Source organism: Bombina bombina, chromosome 2 (assembly GCF_027579735.1).
Source record: "Bombina bombina isolate aBomBom1 chromosome 2, aBomBom1.pri, whole genome shotgun sequence".
NCBI classification, from domain to species: domain Eukaryota; kingdom Metazoa; phylum Chordata; class Amphibia; order Anura; family Bombinatoridae; genus Bombina; species Bombina bombina.
Window position 1 is genome coordinate 318,252,830 of NC_069500.1, and position 18,369 is coordinate 318,271,198.

Below are 18,369 nucleotides of genomic sequence, written 5' to 3' on the forward strand. Positions count from 1 at the left end.
TCTTCATTCTCTTGGTATCTTTATTTAAAAAAGCAGGAAGTAAGTTTGGGAGCCGGACCATTTTTGGTTCAGCACCTTGGGTAGCTTACATTCCTGCTTTTCAAATAAAGATACCAAGAGAATGGAGGAACATATATAAAAGAGAGTTGCTTAAAGGGACACTGAACCCAAAAAATGTTTGTAATTCAGATAGAGCATGAAGTTTTAAGCAACTTTCTAATTTACTCCTATTAACAATTTTTCTTCGTTCACTTGCTATCTTATTTGAAAAAGAAGGCATCTAAGCTTCTTTTTTGGTTCAGAACTCTGGAAAGCACTTTTGTATTAGTGGATGAATTTATCCACCAATCAGCAAGAACAACCCAGGTTGTTCACCAAAAATGGGCCGGTATCTAAACTTACATTCTTGCATTTCAAATAAAGATACCAAGAGAATGAAGAAAATTTGATAATAGGAGTAAATTAGAAAGTTGCTTAAAATGTCATGCTCTATCTGAATCATGAAAGAAAAAAAATTGATTCAGTGTCCCTAAAAGTGCATGCTCTATCTGAATCCTGAATGAAAAAAAATTGTGTTTCATATCCCTTTAACAATTTATAGTGTGAGCACCATTAAAATCCTGTTCTAGAAGATGAAAGTCAGCTGCGGCCACTTTCTTCTAATAGAAACTAATTTCCCACTCTATTCACCTTTAATTCAAATCAACTGTAATGTAACCTTAAGAGGTTTGCAACTTTCATTGTATATGTCAGTTTCTGTTGGATTGCCAGTTTTGATCCTGATGACAAGTACGATATTAAGGTCAAAATGAAACTTAAATGGATGGAAGTAAATTTGATAAAATAAGTACGTTAGAAAGTTGTTTAAAAGTCACATTAACAACTGAAAACATGTTTTTGGGATCTTTTCTAGTGTAAACTTGTTCTCGGCTGTGGGTTTTTAGCATTCAAATCCATTTTGGATTGTGATCACTCTAAATACATATTTCCCATATCGCCCAAAACCAAAGAGTTGTTATTGGGAGCAGATATTGGAAAGATTATGATCAAGGCCATAGACCTGTAGAGTCAGCAATGGTAAAATTACATGCTCTAACAATTTAGAATATAATTATTTTGTATTGTAATATCCCTTTAATAGTTCACAGTTTAATCATCTCAGAAAGGCAGAGTCATCCATGCCAGGATTCAGTAGTGGACCTATTTAAGAGAGGGCGCTAGTGCAAAAATGTTTGCCCCTCCCCCTAGTAATAATATACATTCTGCTCTGTATAATGATTTTAAGTAGATAGATAGATAGACCTGCAACCTGCACTAATAAAAAGGTTCCTTTGCATTAGGATTGTACACATTCACACTCCCCGGAAGTGGGCGGAGCAGGTTGGACGCGTGTGTGCTGCATCCTAAGTCTAACAGCGGAGCTACCGTTCGCCTATACCCACGACAGCCTGATGTGAATAGCAGTCCCACCGGTTGCTTCTCACTAGGCATTTCCCGGCTGCAACCCGGGTGTTGGAGTGGGGTCTGGTGTCAAGCCTTGTTTTTTGGCCCATTGGCTAGGGCCACTGCCGGAACTACCAGATCTACTGGAACCCTCCTTGGATATAGAGCGCAGGAAAAAGATCATAGGGGATTTCCCTAGGAACATCAACAGGATATCACCAGTGGCAGAAACAGCAACTGCTGAGCCATGCATTAAAGTCCCAGTCACCCCTCGCTACTACCAAACTTGCTGAGCCGTGTCTCGGTTCAGAGAACTGTCATCTTCACAGGCTGCTGGAAATCAGTAGTGCATGCTACCTGCCATCCTCCCAGGACCCTGTGGCTGGACTTTAATGGTAAGTTGTGTGGTGTACCCCACATCACGCTCTCATTTGCTCACGAGGGTAGGAGGCTATTTATATATCTATTTTATTGGTATATCTGGCAATACAGTACTTCTGGAGTAAGTGGCCAGGGTATGTATACTGGGCAGAAGAAGTTGCGGGACATATCAAGGAGATGTGATGAATATTGATGGATATACTCTGACAGATAAGCAGACTGACTACATCTTATTGTGCCTATTAAGGGGCTTGACAGGCATATCATATGTGTTCTCTGGTATAAAAGACTTTCTACATACAAGAGGACAAGTTCTGTTGCTCGATACATGCGAGCTAAACTCTGCTGGGAACATATGTATAGTTAACTCTATATGCTGAATACAGACTGCTTACTTACCTATAAGAAGCTACTGTGTGGCCTGCTGGAAGTTTTTGCCCTGTCAATATTCAGGAGATATTAGTTTAGTATACTCCAAATATGTAGCAGATCTTGAGAACCTGCAATTTGCTGACTTTAAAGATGTATTTAGTAGAATCAATAAATATACAACCTTGGTAATTAGGAAGGAGTCACATATGAAATTAATAAACAGAACATATATTACTCCTCGTATGAAGTCCAAATGGAATGTGTCCGAGAGATATCTCTGATCTAGCTGTCAGTCAGGGGAAGCAGATCTCTTGCATTGCTTTTGGCAATGTCCCAAAGTCCAAAAATTATGGTGTCGAATTGGATTCTGGCTGAACAGATTTTTAAGTAATAAAATTACGCTTAACAAGTATTATATCATTCTGCTGTGTGAGAAGAGGCATATTCAGAAGAAAGAACTTATTAATCTAGCCATATTAATTGGTAGACAACTTATTCTTAGATCGTGGAAAGAGAAGCACAGTCCTAGCTTCCAGGCTTTTCAACAGGAAATTAGATTCCAGATAGCAATAGAGCAATACGAGGTTCTAAATAATCCGGACAGTAAAGTTAATCAGTTTTTAAAGAAATAGGATAAGGTACTCCTCTCTTTCCCGACAAATTTTCAGCTTCAAATTCTTTATCCTATGAGGCAAATGACAGAATTTATCTCAGCTGTCCTGGGTACGGAATGGTATCCGGAGGAATGGAAAAATATTCTCTAACTCAGAGAGTTGGTAGGTGTTCCAGAAGGGGGAGGGGCCTTTTTCCTCTTTTTTTTCCCCCTATAATTTAGATAGCTGCAATGATAGATGTGTGTAGGACATTTATCAGAACTTCACAAGTATCTGGGAGTTGAGAGTTTTTTATGGGATTGTCATCAAAAGTGCATCATTTCCTAGGTCTCTAATATCCAGTCAGATTTTAGCAGGAGACCCAAGTTAAATTAGGGAAATAATAGGAGAGAGAGTTTGTATTAGGTGGCCAGGTCATAATAGGAGAGTTAGGAATATATAGCCAAGCTATAATAGGAGAGATATTTGTATATCTGTATAATAGATAAAATTGCAACAACAGGTTTGTGTGTTATATTGTTAAAAGCTGAATAATTCGTTAGAGTTAAAGTTTTTAATTTTGACTTGTAAGGGAGATATATGTTTGTGTATTTAAGAAAGGTATTTTCTTTTATTTTTTGGTTTTTGATGCCGTAATAATGTATGAACATTCCTGTTGCCGATTAATAAAAATTATAAAAAAAAAAATTAAAAAAAGGGTTGTACACATTCTGTAAAGGCTGGCAGCTTTGGACCCCCAAGCACACATGCATGGGGCCAATGCACTTGCTGCACCAACGCCAGTGTTCAAATTTGAAATGCACAGGGGGAACGTCCGGGCGGCGGCCATGACTGGTCGCATCACTGCAAGCTGCTCTAGCCTTCCAGCGTTATTCACCAAATAACTACCTCTATATACAGCATCCAACATTGGAATTAACATATTTATGATTTACTAACAAATCTACATCTATAGAGACCCTTTTTGCCAGGATCGCTGCTGGCTTCAGTGCCCGGATCTAATTTGGCCCATATCATCAGCCAAGAATAATACCCCCCGGCAGGAAACTTTCCAGTTCCTGTCGTTAGTGAGCACTGTAAGTGCATGTTCAAAGTTGTTTTCAGGGTGCTGACCTGCCGATTCACATAGCTAATTAAAATGGGCATGACAAGTGTTACAGCAATCCTACAGGCGCTGGGCAAACTCCTTTCAGATCACCATGTGGCCTTGGAGGAAGAGCTGACGACAGCCTTTACAACACACCAACTAACCAACTTGGCTAGTCCTAGTCCAGCGATGTATTTGGGCGGTAGCGTTTTGGGGCACCAGCGCTATGCGCCTACCACAACTGAGCTGGGAACCGCGGGCACTACAGCTGGACCTGTGTCTGCCGAAGTGATCACCGCCGATAAGAAAAACTCAAGGCTTACAATTGGTAATGCAACAGCCGCAGGTCACAATAAAACTGACACCACGGGAATCCAATCAGCCTTCCTGCTTACCGGACGTCAAGCCACTGTGGGAACCTTTGATGAGCGACTGTTTGGAGATCTTGGAGTTGCATGGACACATGCAGAGAGTTCGCTTATTGCTGAGCAGCTATGGAGGATCCCTTGTGGCGCAATGGTGCGGACATGCAGCTGGGACGTTGATCAAGAGCAGGCTTGTTTTCTTTTTGCCACCATTCATTTAAGGCTTGATTTATGGGTAAATCAACAACTATCTAGTAAAACTGACTACACCAGTGTGACCCGCAATGGAGTTGGCTAAACTTATTTTTTGCAGTGTGTAAACGGACTCACACTAATTGTCCTATCTTTATTTACAGTTTGGTTTGCGAGTTTGTTTGTCTTTTGTTATAACTTTTAATGTGACATTGCTTGAACTTTATAGAGGTCCTTCTCCCTACTGTTTATTCATTCTTGAATGCATATAGGATTTATTTTATAGTATAACGTCTTATATAGCATAGGTGCAATCTGCCATACAGTATCTATACACCAATATTGAGGTCTTTCCACAAGGGCTTTGGCTGTGTATCCCTACTGTAACCTATAATTGCACTTGCCTTTTACAGATTCATATGGTTATAGCTTGATGAGCGTGTCCCTTAGTATTTACAGGGTTAAATCTTCTCCTGACAGCTAGTAAATGGCAATTTTACATGAAAGAACATAAAAGTATGTACTGTGCTGTATATTGATTAATCTAACCCAAGTGATTCTCACATCATGTGTTCCCTTCATATACTGGTCTCACTATTTCTATAAAAATGTAATGCAGTGTTGTGCGGCCTGCGGCCGAGGCTGTGCACTACGCATATAGTTACATATCCAGTTTAATAACCTGTTGAGTGCTTGGGATAATACGTAGTCTAATACCCTAGTAATTTTAATAACCCTAGTAGTTCTGCTCTTGTCTTAACAGTACCCCAGATTCTGTGGTTAGGCATAATTTATAATTCCTTAAGGTCCTTAAGAATCCCTTGTTTCTCTTGTTCACATTAAGTTGTCCAATAGAATGTCCTGATATTATCCCATATACCTTTTTTTGAGGCGGTCAACACAACATCTTTTTTCTATATATTATAGCATACAATATTTTATCTAGCTTGTTTTTACCGCATCTGTTAACATATTCTACTATAAAACTGAGGTTTACCAGATGAGACCCATGAGTGGTCCCTTACTTCACAAGGAACCTTCTGCCTTCTTTATGTTATATATGTGGTCCAAAAGTGGCCCCTTGCATTCACTGTAAGGTTCACAGATTGTATGGCATTTTATATATAATGTATACTATTGTTTGACATTGTATTGCAACGACTTTTTACTTTGGCTTTAAGAAGAATGTATGCCTTGTTCTAAACCTCAATAAAAAGAAAATAAAAAAAAAAAATTTTCACAAATAAAAATATATATGTACTCTAAAAAAAAAAAAAAAAAAAAAAATTTGAAATGCACAGACGTCGACACCAAAATCAGATTATGACTGTTTAATAGTTAAGAAAATATATCTGTACTATTGCAAGAAAACATAATACTTTCCTCATGTGCTCTGAAGATATTGAAATCTCTTTTGAGTTTCATTGTTTGTTTTACTTATTATCTAAAGTGAATAAAGATTGCCACCATGTTTGTCATATGTATTAATTGCATCAGAGACAATTCCAGTAGCAATATACTATCTCACTCACAGCTTGTATTTGTATTGCCTGATTAAATATCAATAACAGCTACATTATCACTTGACTATCAGCTACAGAATAATAGGAAAGTATTGATGCAATGACTTATTATACGCCTATCAGGCATCATAAAATAATTACTATAACTGATGTTATAAATTTCAAATAATGGAAACAGCACACATTGTGTCTACTTTAGTGGGGCACGGAGTAACAGACTTGCCAAGTCTCTGCAGCATCCACAAATTTCAAAAAACTCCAGCCACCAGCTTCATTAAAAGACCTTTATTTTCTCATTCTGGGTCCCAATGTTACAACGTTTCAAGCCTGCACTAGGCTCTTAGTCATGTACCTGTACATGACTAAGAGCCTAGTGCAGGCTTGAAACGTTGTAACATTGGGACCCAGAATGAGAAAATAAAGGTCTTTTAATGAAGCTGGTGGCTGGAGTTTTTTGACATTTGTATAACCGATGTAATGTCAGATCAATTTGCATCTGTTTACAAAGCCAAAGAAGCATTAACCAAACTTCAGGCATTTTGTTTTAACAGTTCTAATCCTACAAATATTTCTTTAAAATTTTCAACAATGAGAAGAAACAGTAAATTTATTAAAGTTTTTAAGGTCCCTTATATGAACATGTGTCCTTATGTATCGTGATGATATTTATTTATGCGTAAGATTGCTCTATGCATTTAGAAAAAGTATACTTTTTTCAGACCAAACAAATTGTTCTATTATTTTTATTTAAAAAAATCTTACTTTAGTAAAAACATTTCAAAATATAATTAAAACTTTAAGCTGTATTGAAGATCAAAAAATGTATTGTTAGTGAGTACAGGGAAATGATCAGCACCTGCTGGTCTTCAATAAATAGCAAAGATTTATTGTAATTTTTCTGTACTTAATTATTCATTTTAATGAAGGAAAAATACTAAATACTGGCTACGCCATTACTTACATCTTACACATCTTAATTTGTTGCCTGTAATTCTCTTAAACAAGACAACAATAAACATTTAATTTGACAAGATATGATACTAATATATATATATATACGCACACACACACTGTATATAGTGAAGTTACTCAAACAGTGACGCATCTGATGGTTACCTTCATTATAGCATTTCCAACTTTTTCTCCTAAAAATTTCTTGAAAGGAATATTCTCCAATTCAACCACTGAGACAGAGTGGGCTTTTTCACAGAGATATGCTGCAACTTCCATGCCTGAAAACAATATATTAATTTAAACATTGTAACAAAATCAGATGGGATGTGCAATATAATGTAGTACTAAACAAATTAATGAAAAGCTAAAGTTTAATCAAAACTTTATTTTGATTGGATTTTTATTTTTTAAATACCAAATTACCAAAAATTCCAAAAGCAGACTTTCATCAGTTAAGACCTAGCTTCCATTGCTGTTGTAAACTATAGACTTTAAAGTGTACACATCCCTATAGACTTTAATGGAGTTACACAGTTACACAGTTTACAACAGCAATAAAAACTTGACGTATGAGTTGAAAATACGATAAGCAGGTGTCTTATTTATTATTAAACAGCACTAAAGGCACTTTAGCTTCAATTCAAGACAAGGTGTACTCTGTTTTATATTTGTCATACACTTTTTGTTCTTAAAGTTTTATGCTCAAAATTAAAGCGATTTGAAATCCAAACCAATTTTGAAAAAATTTTCAATTGACTTATATTATTACAATTATTTTGCTCTCTTGGTATTCTTTGTAAAAGAGCACACCAGGAGTGTGCGTCTGGAACACTATTGGTGAGATTACATATACGGCGTAGGTTTCGGCACAACTACTGAAACCCATGCCGCCCGTAAGTTCGCCTTGCACATCGGGTGAATCAGATACTGCCATAAGTCGGATAAACCGGCGAGGTACAGAAATTTGCGGAATAAACATTTCTGGAGTCGCCAGTGACTTACAGTAGTATATGATCTGCCAGCGCATAAGTAAAAAACAAAAAAGTTTAAATCGCCCGTAAAAATCTAACCCGCCTCCCAAAAATTAAGCGGACACTTCAAAACCCCCTATATCCGCCATCCCCCCACATCGCAACTAATAATAAAATGTATTAACCCCTAATCCGCCACCCCCCACATCACAACTAAAGATAAAACCCCTAATCTGCCATCCCACCACAACACAATCCACCTATTTAAACTATTAACCCCTAGCCTGCCAACCCCCACATCGCAAAGTATCTAATAAATGTATTAACCCCTAATCCGCCATCCCACACATTGCAATCTTAGTAATAAATGTATTAACCCCTAATCCACCATCCCCCCCACAACGCAAAGTACCTATTAAAACTATTAACCCCTAATCCGCCAACCCCCACAATGCAATCTACCTAATTAACCTATTAACCCCTAAAGAGAGGGGGGGAGAGAGTAAAAGAGAGGGGAGAGAGAGAGCAAAGAGAGGGGATAAAGAGAGAGCAAAAGAGAGGGGGGATAGAGAGAGAGCAAAAGAGAGGGGGGATAGAGAGAGAGCAAGGGGTGGGACCGCTGTACTGCAAAAAATGGCCTGTGTACACGGGCTTTAGGACTAGTATATGTATATACCATAAAAAAATACATATAGTCAGCAGAAAACAGCACTCTCTGGATTTTTCAATATGTGGTTAATGTATGTGACATTTCAGGGTAGTGCACCCCTTCCTCAGACTACACTACCCCAAAATGTCACGCAAATTAACCACGTTTTGGAAAATCCAGAGAGTGCATGATAATATTGTGTTTTTCCAGCACCCTGGTCTGAGGATATTTTGTTTGTGAGAGTGCTCTGTTTTCTTCGGCTGTGGGTAAAGCCCGATGTAACATTATAAATCTTCTCAGAGAGCATTGAGTCACTGCATCCAACATATATACAATTCACTGTAATTCACACATCTTCATTATTTGTTTTGCCTCTGCCTGATGGGTTCAAGGGGGGAATCCCCCCTTTGTAAACCTCATTCCCCAAGGTTCACTTGGGGTGGATGACAGAGGATCGGCAGGGCGCCTTCCTTGAACTCCCCAGGCAGAGGCAAAAGAGGATTTACATTACATCAGGCTTTACCCACAGTCGCTTGGGTAATGTCAGGTTTACCTAGGTAACCCTAGAATTACCTGGATTTCTGACTTTACCTGTACCATATATATATATAAGAATAGCTTCAGAACTTCAAGTAAATAATTAGGATACATTTAGAATTCACTTAGGCCCTGATGATCAAAACCGATGCAAGGTGGCGATATAGTCAAAAGGGATCCAAAGCGATGTTGAGAATGAAGACAAAATATTCAAAAGTGCCAACATTACTGTTTAAAGACAGCATTGCCAAGCAGCAACAGCATCGACATTGGAGAAGAAAAGTAAAAGATCCCTTTTAAATATATAGCACCGAGCCTAATAAATATTAGACATGTGCAGGGAAGAAAATTTCAATTCCAACAAATTTTCGTTCTGAATATTCAGGGTAATTTGTTTCCTCAAATATTAATATGCTGCACTATTCGGTTTTCATTTTGATTAAAACTAAATGAAAATCAGATTTTTGTTAAACATTTACATAAATTTATGATGCATTCATTCAAATTTTCAATTAGTTGAAACAAAACTATACCGCCAATTGCCCACCAAAATAAACTTCCTAGCCTACTAACCCCTAAACCACCAATAGCCCACTGAAATAAACTTCCTAGCCTACTAACCCCTAAACCACCAATAGCCCACTGAAATAAACTTCCTAGCCTACTAACCCCTAAACCACCAATAGCCCACCGCAATAAACTTCCTAAACTATTAACCCCTATACCGGCATAACCCCCCACCACAAATTACTCCACACTACTTAACCGCCATACTGTCATAACCCCCCATTGCAAACACCCCCTAACTTATTAATCCCTAAACTGCCACATACCCCAACACAAACACCCCTATCCTAAAACTAAAGTTCCCTTGGGGAAAAAAATCCAAATCCAAAATAAAAAACATATACTAACACTAATACTTGAGTTCTTAAGGGGAGGCGCGGGAACAAGAGCGGAAATGTTTTTTATTTTTATTTTAAATTAATGTGCAACTTTATTTCGATGGCAGCCTCTCCAGCAAACAGAGCCGTGACATGGAGACTGAACGCCTTCTGAGTGCAGTGAGGCTCAGTGACCGGCCAGCGTTGCTTATTGCCGTAAGTACTAATGAGAGGACTCTGCTTTGCTGCATGTTTTCAACTGCGTGTGGTTGAAGTGAAGCAAGGAGCGCGTGCTATGTGTCGCACAGACAGGGCACCATATAACAGAGCTTCACTTCAACCACAGGCAGCTGAAAAGATGCAGCAAAGTAAAGTAAGGGGACAAACTGATTTCAGGTCCATGTGCTTTTGTATGTACAGTGCTGAAAAAACATCCTATTAGCACAACAAGAAGGTTGAAAGCATATGCTGGCCATAAATAAAATTAACCCCATAATGCATGTATATCTGGTACTATGCAAATGAATGCCTGCACATTTTGTGCCTGTATTTGTTACCTGTAAAAAAAACTGCTTGTGTTTGTACACTGTATTTAGAAATGTATCTGTTATTGATAAAACATACAGCAAATTGTATTTGGAGATGTAATTGATGTAGGGGTTTGCTCCATTTGTATTACAAAGTGTTTGTGTGCATGTGGCTGCCAAGGAGGATTGTTTGTGCATGTGGCTGCCTATGGGGGCTTATTTGTGTATGCATGTGACTGCCTATGGGTGATTGCATGAGTTTGTGTGCATGTGGCTGCCTAGGAGGATTGTTTGTGCATGTGGCTGCCTATGGGGGCTTATTTGTCTATGCATGTGATTGCCTATTGGTGCTTGCATGTGTTTGTGTGCATGTGGCTGCCTAGGAGGATTGTTTGTGCATACGGCTGCCTATTGGGGCTTGTTTGTATATGCATGTGACTGCCTATGGGGCTTGCTTGTGTGCATGTGGCTGCTTATTGTGGCTGGTGTGTGTGTATGTTGCTGCCTATGGGGGTTTGTGTGTGTGCATGTGGCTATCTATGGGTGCTTGTGTGTGCATGTGGCTACATATGGGTCTTTTGTGTGTGTTTGTGCATGTGACTATCTATGGGGGCTTGTGTGTGTGAATGTGGCTTTTGTGTGTGTGTTTGTACATGTGACTATCTATGGGGGCTTGTGTGTGTGCATGTGGCTTTTGTGTGTGTGTTTGTACATGTGACTATCTATGGGGGCTTGTGTGTGTGCATGTGGCTTTTGTGTGTGTTTGTACATGTGAATATCTATGGGGGCTTGCGTGTGTGCATGTGGCTTTTGTGTGTGTGTTTGTACATGTGACTATCTATGGGGGCTTGTGTGTGTGCATGTGGCTTTTGTGTGTGTGTTTGTACATGTGACTATCTATGGGGGCTTGTGTGTGTGCAGGTGGCTTTTGTGTGTGTTTGTACATGTGAATATCTATGGGGGCTTGCGTGTGTGCATGTGGCTTTTGTGTGTGTGTTTGTACATGTGACTATCTATGGGGGCTTGTGTGTGTGCATGTGGCTACATATGGGTCTTTTGTGTGTGTTTGTGTATGTGGCTATCTATGTGGGCTTGTGTGTGTGCATGTGGCTTTTGTGTGTGTGTTTGTACATGTGACTATCTATGGGGACTTGTGTGTGTGCATGTGACTACATATGGGTCTTTTGTGTGTGTTTGTGCATGTGACTATCTATGGGGGCTTGTGTGTGTGTATGTGACTTTTGTGTGTGTTTGTACATGTGACTATCTATGGGGGCTTGTGTGTGTGCATGTGGCTACATATGGGTCTTTTGTGTGTGTTTGTGCATGTGGCTGCCTATGGGGGCTTGTGTGTTTGCAGGTGGCTTCGTATGGGGGCTTGTGTGTGTATGCATGTGGCTACATATGGGTCTTTGTGTGTGATTGTGCATGTGGCTGCCTATGGGGGCTTGTGTGTTTGCATGTGGCTTCCTATGGGGGCTTGTGTGAGTGTATGTGGCTGCCTATAGGGCCTTGATTTTGTACCCATGGGACTGCCTATGGGTGCTTATGTGTGCATGTGGCTTCATATGGGTGTTTTTGTGTGTTGTTGGTGTGTGTGCGCATGTGGCTGCCTATGGGTGTTTATATAATTGTGTGTGTGTTAAGAGCCTTTTGTTGCTGCACTGATCGTATTTAATAAATAGTTCATCTGTGCCTTGTTCTACACCCATTATTCTTATTTGCGAAACTCTGTGACTGGATGTCTGTGTGGATGCCTTATGAGTGCTTGTGAGTGTAATAACATCTATATCTTGAAAGTTTCACTAAAGGGGAGTCCCACTAAGACTTTGAAAACCACTGCCCTTTTATTTGGCACAAAAATCCCTAATCTAAAGCCAAAGTATACCTCCACCCCCAAATAAAATGCCTAATTTAAAAAACCTAAAATAAAAATAATCCTGAAAAGGGCATTTGATAGGGCATTGCTTTAAAGTAATTTCAGCTATTCTTAAAAAAATTCTTATAGTAAAATATCCATAAATAAAAAAATAAAATTAAAAAAAAGATTGCCCTGTAAAGGGTATTTGGTAGGGCATAGCTCTTTTGCCCATAAAAAAGCCCTATACTAAAAAAAATCCTAAAGAAGATGAAGAGGACCGACCCGGAAGACCGTGCCATTAATAAATAAAAGGAACACTGCCAGAGGATCACGTAGGAGCCAGAGTCAAGTTGGGTAAGTAGAAACTTTGGGGTTTAGAGTTAAGATTTTTTTGAGGGATGGGGTTTATAGAATAAGGTTTTTATCCCAAAAGAGCTGAAATGACTTTATGGCAATACCCTACAAAATGCCCTTATTAGGGCAATCTTTTTTTTTATTTTTTTTGGGGGGGCAAAACAGCTGTTAGACTTTAGGTCAAGGCCCTACCAAATGCCCTTATCAGGGCAATGCACAACAAAATGCCCTTCTCAGGGAATCTTTTTTAGGATAGGGTTTTTTAAATTTAGGATTATTTTTAATATAGGGCATTTTTATGGGCAAGACAGCTATGTTGACTTTAGGGCACAGACCTACCAAATGTCCTTCTAAGGGCAATGTCTAACCAAATGCCATTTTCAGGGCAATCGTTTTTTAGGATAGGTTTTTTTTTTTTTTTTTTAAACTTAGGGTTTTTTTTAACAGGATTTTTTACAATAGAATTGTTTTAATGGTCAAGAGAGCTGAAATTACTTTAGAGCAATGCTCCACCAAATGCCCTTTTCAGTGCAATTTTTTTTTAGATAGACTTTTTTTGGAGGGGTGGGGGATTTCTTTTATTGCAGAATGGGTTGTATTTTTTGGAGAAAACAAGCTAAATCACTTTAGGACAATGCCCTACAATTATTATTATCGGTTATTTGTAGAGCGCCAACAGATTCCCCAGCAGCTCTTCTAAGGGCTATTGCTATAGTCATTTTTAGTGTTAGTATAGGGTTTTTTTATTTTGTGGGTGGGGTTTTTTTTTAACAACTTAACGACCGACGACGTATGCCATACGTGCTCAAAAAAAAAGCACTTAACGACCGAGGACGTATGGCATACGTCGTCGGTTTAACAGCGCACTGGAAGCGATCGGAATCGCTTCCAGCTGCTCTAACAGTATTGCAGGCTTGCCTTGAGGTCTAGGCATCCTGCAATACTGTTCCCGAGTGCCGGGACCGGATTGATCACTCCCCCACGAGTGATCACTTCCGGTTTCGCTCCACGTGGAGCCCGGCAGTGTTTCAGAGCATCGGAAGCGATCGTACACGCTTCCGATGCTCTGATTGTGTGCTAAGTGCCTCGGTGGGTCGAGGCACTTAGTTAGTTATAAAATAAAAGTAATAATAAAAATAAAAAAAAAACGTATATTAAAAAAAAAGCCCTAAATAGCCCCCCCCCTCCCCCTTCACTAGGCATCCAAGATGGCGATGCCCAGTGCATCATGGGGCCTCTGGGGGTGTCCCTAGCCTGCCTCATCATAGGGGCAAGCTAGGGTCACCCAATCTGAGCCTCCCACCCTAAAAAAAAAAATAATAATAAAATACCCCATTTGTCTGATCATGTCAATATTTGTAAATATTGACTATGATCAGTGTGGATCTCCCTCCCTCTCCTCACTTGCCATTTTGTTGGAGAGAGAGAGAGACCTGTATTTAGCAGAGAGAGAGATTTATTTCTTTTATTTGTTAAAAAATATAGAACCAAAGGCTCTTTTCAGAGCCATTAACCCCTAGCTTGCCAGTGATCACTATATATCACTGGCAGTAACATAGGTGCACTTTTTTTTGCTGCATTTTGCTGTCTGTGCATTTTTTTAGGGGTTAATTTTGTTGTTATAATTTTTTAAAAACCCAAAGGCTCTTTTCAGAAACATTTAGTTAATTTAATTTAATTTTCAGAGCCATTAACCCCTAGCTTGCCAGTGATCACTATATATCACTGGCAGTAGCATAGGTGCACTTTTTTTTTGCTGCATTTTGCTGTCTGTGCATTTTTTTAGGGGTTAATTTTGTTGTTGTAATTTTTTAAAAACCCAAAGGCTCTTTTCAGAAACATTTAGTTAATTTAATTTAATTTTCAGAGCCATTAACCCCTAGCTTGCCAGTGATCGCTATAAATCACTGGCAGTTGCATAGCTGTACTTTTTTGCTGTCTGTGCATTTTTTTTAGGGGTTAATTTTGTTGTTGTAATTTTTTAAAAACCCAAAGGCTCTTTTCAGAAACATTTAGTTAATTTAATTTAATTTTCAGAGCCATTAACCCCTAGCTTGCCAGTGATCGCTATAAATCACTGGCAGTTGCATAGCTGTACTTTTTTGCTGTCTGTGCATTTTTTTAGGGGTTAATTTTGTTGTTGTAATTTTTTAAAAACCCAAAGGCTCTTTTCAGAAACATTTAGTTAATTTAATTTAATTTTCAGAGCCATTAACCCCTAGCTTGCCAGTGATCGCTATAAATCCCTGGCAGTAGCATAGCTGTACTTTTTTGCTAGTTAATTTAGTTAATTAATTTAGTTAATTTAATTTAATTTTCAGAGCCATTAACCCCTAGCTTGCCAGTGATCGCTATAAATCACTGGCAGTTGCATAGCTGTACTTTTTTGCTGTCTGTGCATTTTTGTAGGGGTTAATTTTGTTGTAATTTTTTAAAAACCCAAAGGCTCTTTTCAGAAACATTTAGTTAATTTAATTTAATTTTCAGAGCCATTAACCTCTAGCTTGCCAGTGATCGCTATAAATCACTGGCAGTAGCATAGCTGTACATTTTTGCTAGTTAATTTAGTTAATTAATTTAGTTAATTTAATTTTTTTTAGTAATTGTTTTCTGTGACAGATACAAAAATGTCACAGAAAAGATATAGTGCTGAGGAGGCGTATGCCATCCTTGCGTCAGAGTCAGATGCCTCTATTTCTGACTCAGACCCCAATTTTGACCCTGCCATGTGCTCAGATACATCACTAGATGCAGTCTCAACTGATAGTGATGTATCTGTGGCTGCTAGCCCCCCTGCCAGCCCCCCTGCCAGCCCCCCTGCTAGCCCCCCTGCCAGAAGGAGGCGTGTTGCTGCCATTGCTGCTGAAGAGTGGGTAACGCCTCATCTCCAGAGGCCAGATATCCCACCCTTCACAGCAAATGCTGGCATAAATATAGATGTGGCAGGTTTTAGCCCCCAGCAGTTTCTGGAAGTGTTTCTGGGCGATGATATATTGGGGAACATTGTCGCCCAAACTAATTTATATGCCCATCAGTTCCGTGCTGCAAAGCCTGGAACATATTTGGCAAAGCAGCAATGGGCCCCCATCAATGTGCCAGAATTCAAAAAATTCTGGGCATTGACTATGCTGATGGGCATCATAAAGAAACCCTCCATTCGCTCCTACTGGAGTACTAGCCCCATCTGCTCTACCCCCATTTTCTCCCAGACTATGTCGAGGAAGAGGTATGAAATGATTCTGCATTTCATGCACTTCAGCGACAACAGCCTGTGCCCCCCTAGGGAGCATCCCCAATTTGACAGGCTGTATAAAATCCGCCCCCTGATAACCCACTTTTCTGCCAGGTTTGCAGAGGCTTATACACCTGGAAGGAATATATGCGTTGATGAATCCCTAATGAAGTATAAGGGAAGGCTGGGATTCAAGCAGTATATTCCTTCCAAACGCTCCAGATATGGGGTAAAGGTGTATAAGCTCTGTGACAGCGAGACTGGGTATACTCAGGCCTTCCGGGTGTATGAGGGAAAGGATAGCCACCTTGACCCTCCAGGTTGCCCAGAACATATGGGAACCACTGGCAAGATTGTCTGGGACCTGATATTACCCCTAATGAACAAAGGGTATCACTTGTACTTAGACAATTTTTATACAAGTGTCCTTTTGTTCAAGCTACTGTATTGCTTTGATACAGTAGCTTGCGGTACAATTAAAAAGAACCGCGCAGGTTTCCCAGGACAGCTTGTACGCACCCGGCTACGAAGGGGGGAGACCTCAGCTCTGCGCCAAGAGGAGCTGTTGGCACTGAAGTACAGAGACAAGAAGGATGTATACCTTCTTACCACCATCCACACAGAGAGGACGGTGGCGGTTTCTGTACGTGGCAGAGCTGAGATCATAAGGAAGCCAGTGTGCATCAAGTCTTATAACCGGCATATGGGTGGGGTTGATCTGGCTGATCAGCTGCTGCAGCCCTACCTAATTATGCGGAAGACAAGGGCCTGGTACAAAAAGGTTGCAATTTGCCTAATGCAGATTGCAACCCACAACGCTTTTTTGTTGTTCAAAAAAGCAAACCCCAGAGTTAAAAAGACTTTTTTACAGTTTCAGCTCCAGATTATTACGGGGATTTTGTACCATGATGCACCTGCTCCCCGGGCGGTGATGGGAGAGAGCAGAGTTGGGGCTACCCATTTTATTTTTAAAATCCCCCCTACTGCCACAAAGCAGAAACCACAAAAAAAATGCAGAGTCTGTACCAAGAGGGGGAAGAGAAGGGACACCATATATTACTGTCCTGATTGCCCTGGACAGCCTGCACTCTGCATTGGGGACTGCTTCAAGCGGTACCATACAATGGTCAATTTTTAAAAAAATAAATACATTTGCTGTTACATATATATATATATTTTTTTTGGTTATGTTTACAGTTAGATGTTTTTTTGTTTTTTTTACTTTTACTGTGCCAGATTTTTACATTTCACTACTCTATTTTTTTCTAAAATTGGGCCTGTTTTTTTTTAACCAAAACCCCTGTCAAACCTATGCATGGGGGACATAGGTGTTCTCAGGGTGCCTTGCAGAAAACAACCTGAAGTATGTTTTTGTAATAACTTACAACAGTCTCTCCTAAATTATAGTCAAAAAGCAATGTGTCTGTAAAAATGAAAATTGAAAAATTACCACCATACACTTTCTCCAATTTTTTGGGCTAAAACGGTTGCTTCAAAGGCATCAAAGCACACCATATACAATACCTTGGGGTGTCAACATTTAAAAAATATACACTTTGAATGCAATAAATAAAAGTGGGGTATGCGATAGGCCCCAAACTAAAGATAGGCCTATCAGAAGAAATACTCTCATTTTTAATAACTAAAATCACAAGTCATAAAATTGTAACATAACCTTCCCAAAATCCTGGCAAACCTATGCATGGGGGCATAGGTGTACTCAGGGTGCCTTGCAGAAAACAACCTGAAGTATTCTTTTGCAATAACTTACAACAATCTCTCCTAAATCATAGTCAAAAAGCAATGTGTCTGTAAAAATGAAAATTGAAAAATTACCACCATATACTTTCTCCAATTTTTTGAGCTAAAACGGTTGCTTCAAAGGCATCAAAGCACACCATATACAATACCTTGGGGTGTCAACATTTAAAAAATATACACTTTGAATGCAATAAATAAAAGTGGGGTATGCGATAGGCCCCAAACTAAAGATAGGCCTATCAGAAGAAATACTCTCATTTTTAATAACTAAAATCACAAGTCATAAAATTGTAACATAACCTTCCCAAAATCCTGGCAAACCTATGCATGGGGGGCATAGGTGTACTCAGGGTGCCTTGCAGAAAACAACCTGAAGTAATTCTTTTGCAATAACTTACAACAATCTCTCCTAAATCATAGTCAAAAAGCAATGTGTCTGTAAAAATGAAAATTGAAAAATTACCACCATATACTTTCTCCAATTTTTTGGGCTAAAACGGTTGCTTCAAAGGCATCAAAGCACACCATATACAATACCTTGGGGTGTCAACATTTAAAAAATATACACTTTGAATGCAATAAATAAAAGTGGGGTATGTGATAGGCCCCAAACTAAAGATAGGCCTATCAGAAGAAATACTCTCATTTTTAATAACTAAAAT

General features: G+C 39.2%; 1 protein-coding gene across 2 annotated transcripts in view; it reads right to left on the reverse strand.

Annotated features, from left to right (window-relative positions):
• AIFM3 (apoptosis inducing factor mitochondria associated 3) overlaps positions 1 to 18,369 on the reverse strand; it is a 161,385-nt gene that overhangs the window by 76,598 nt on the left and 66,418 nt on the right. For both annotated transcript variants that reach the window (XM_053700492.1, XM_053700490.1), the window contains exon 11: positions 7,094 to 7,209. In XM_053700492.1, coding sequence (XP_053556467.1) covers positions 7,094 to 7,209 — 116 coding nt within the window. The remainder of the gene's footprint in view (positions 1 to 7,093; positions 7,210 to 18,369) is intronic.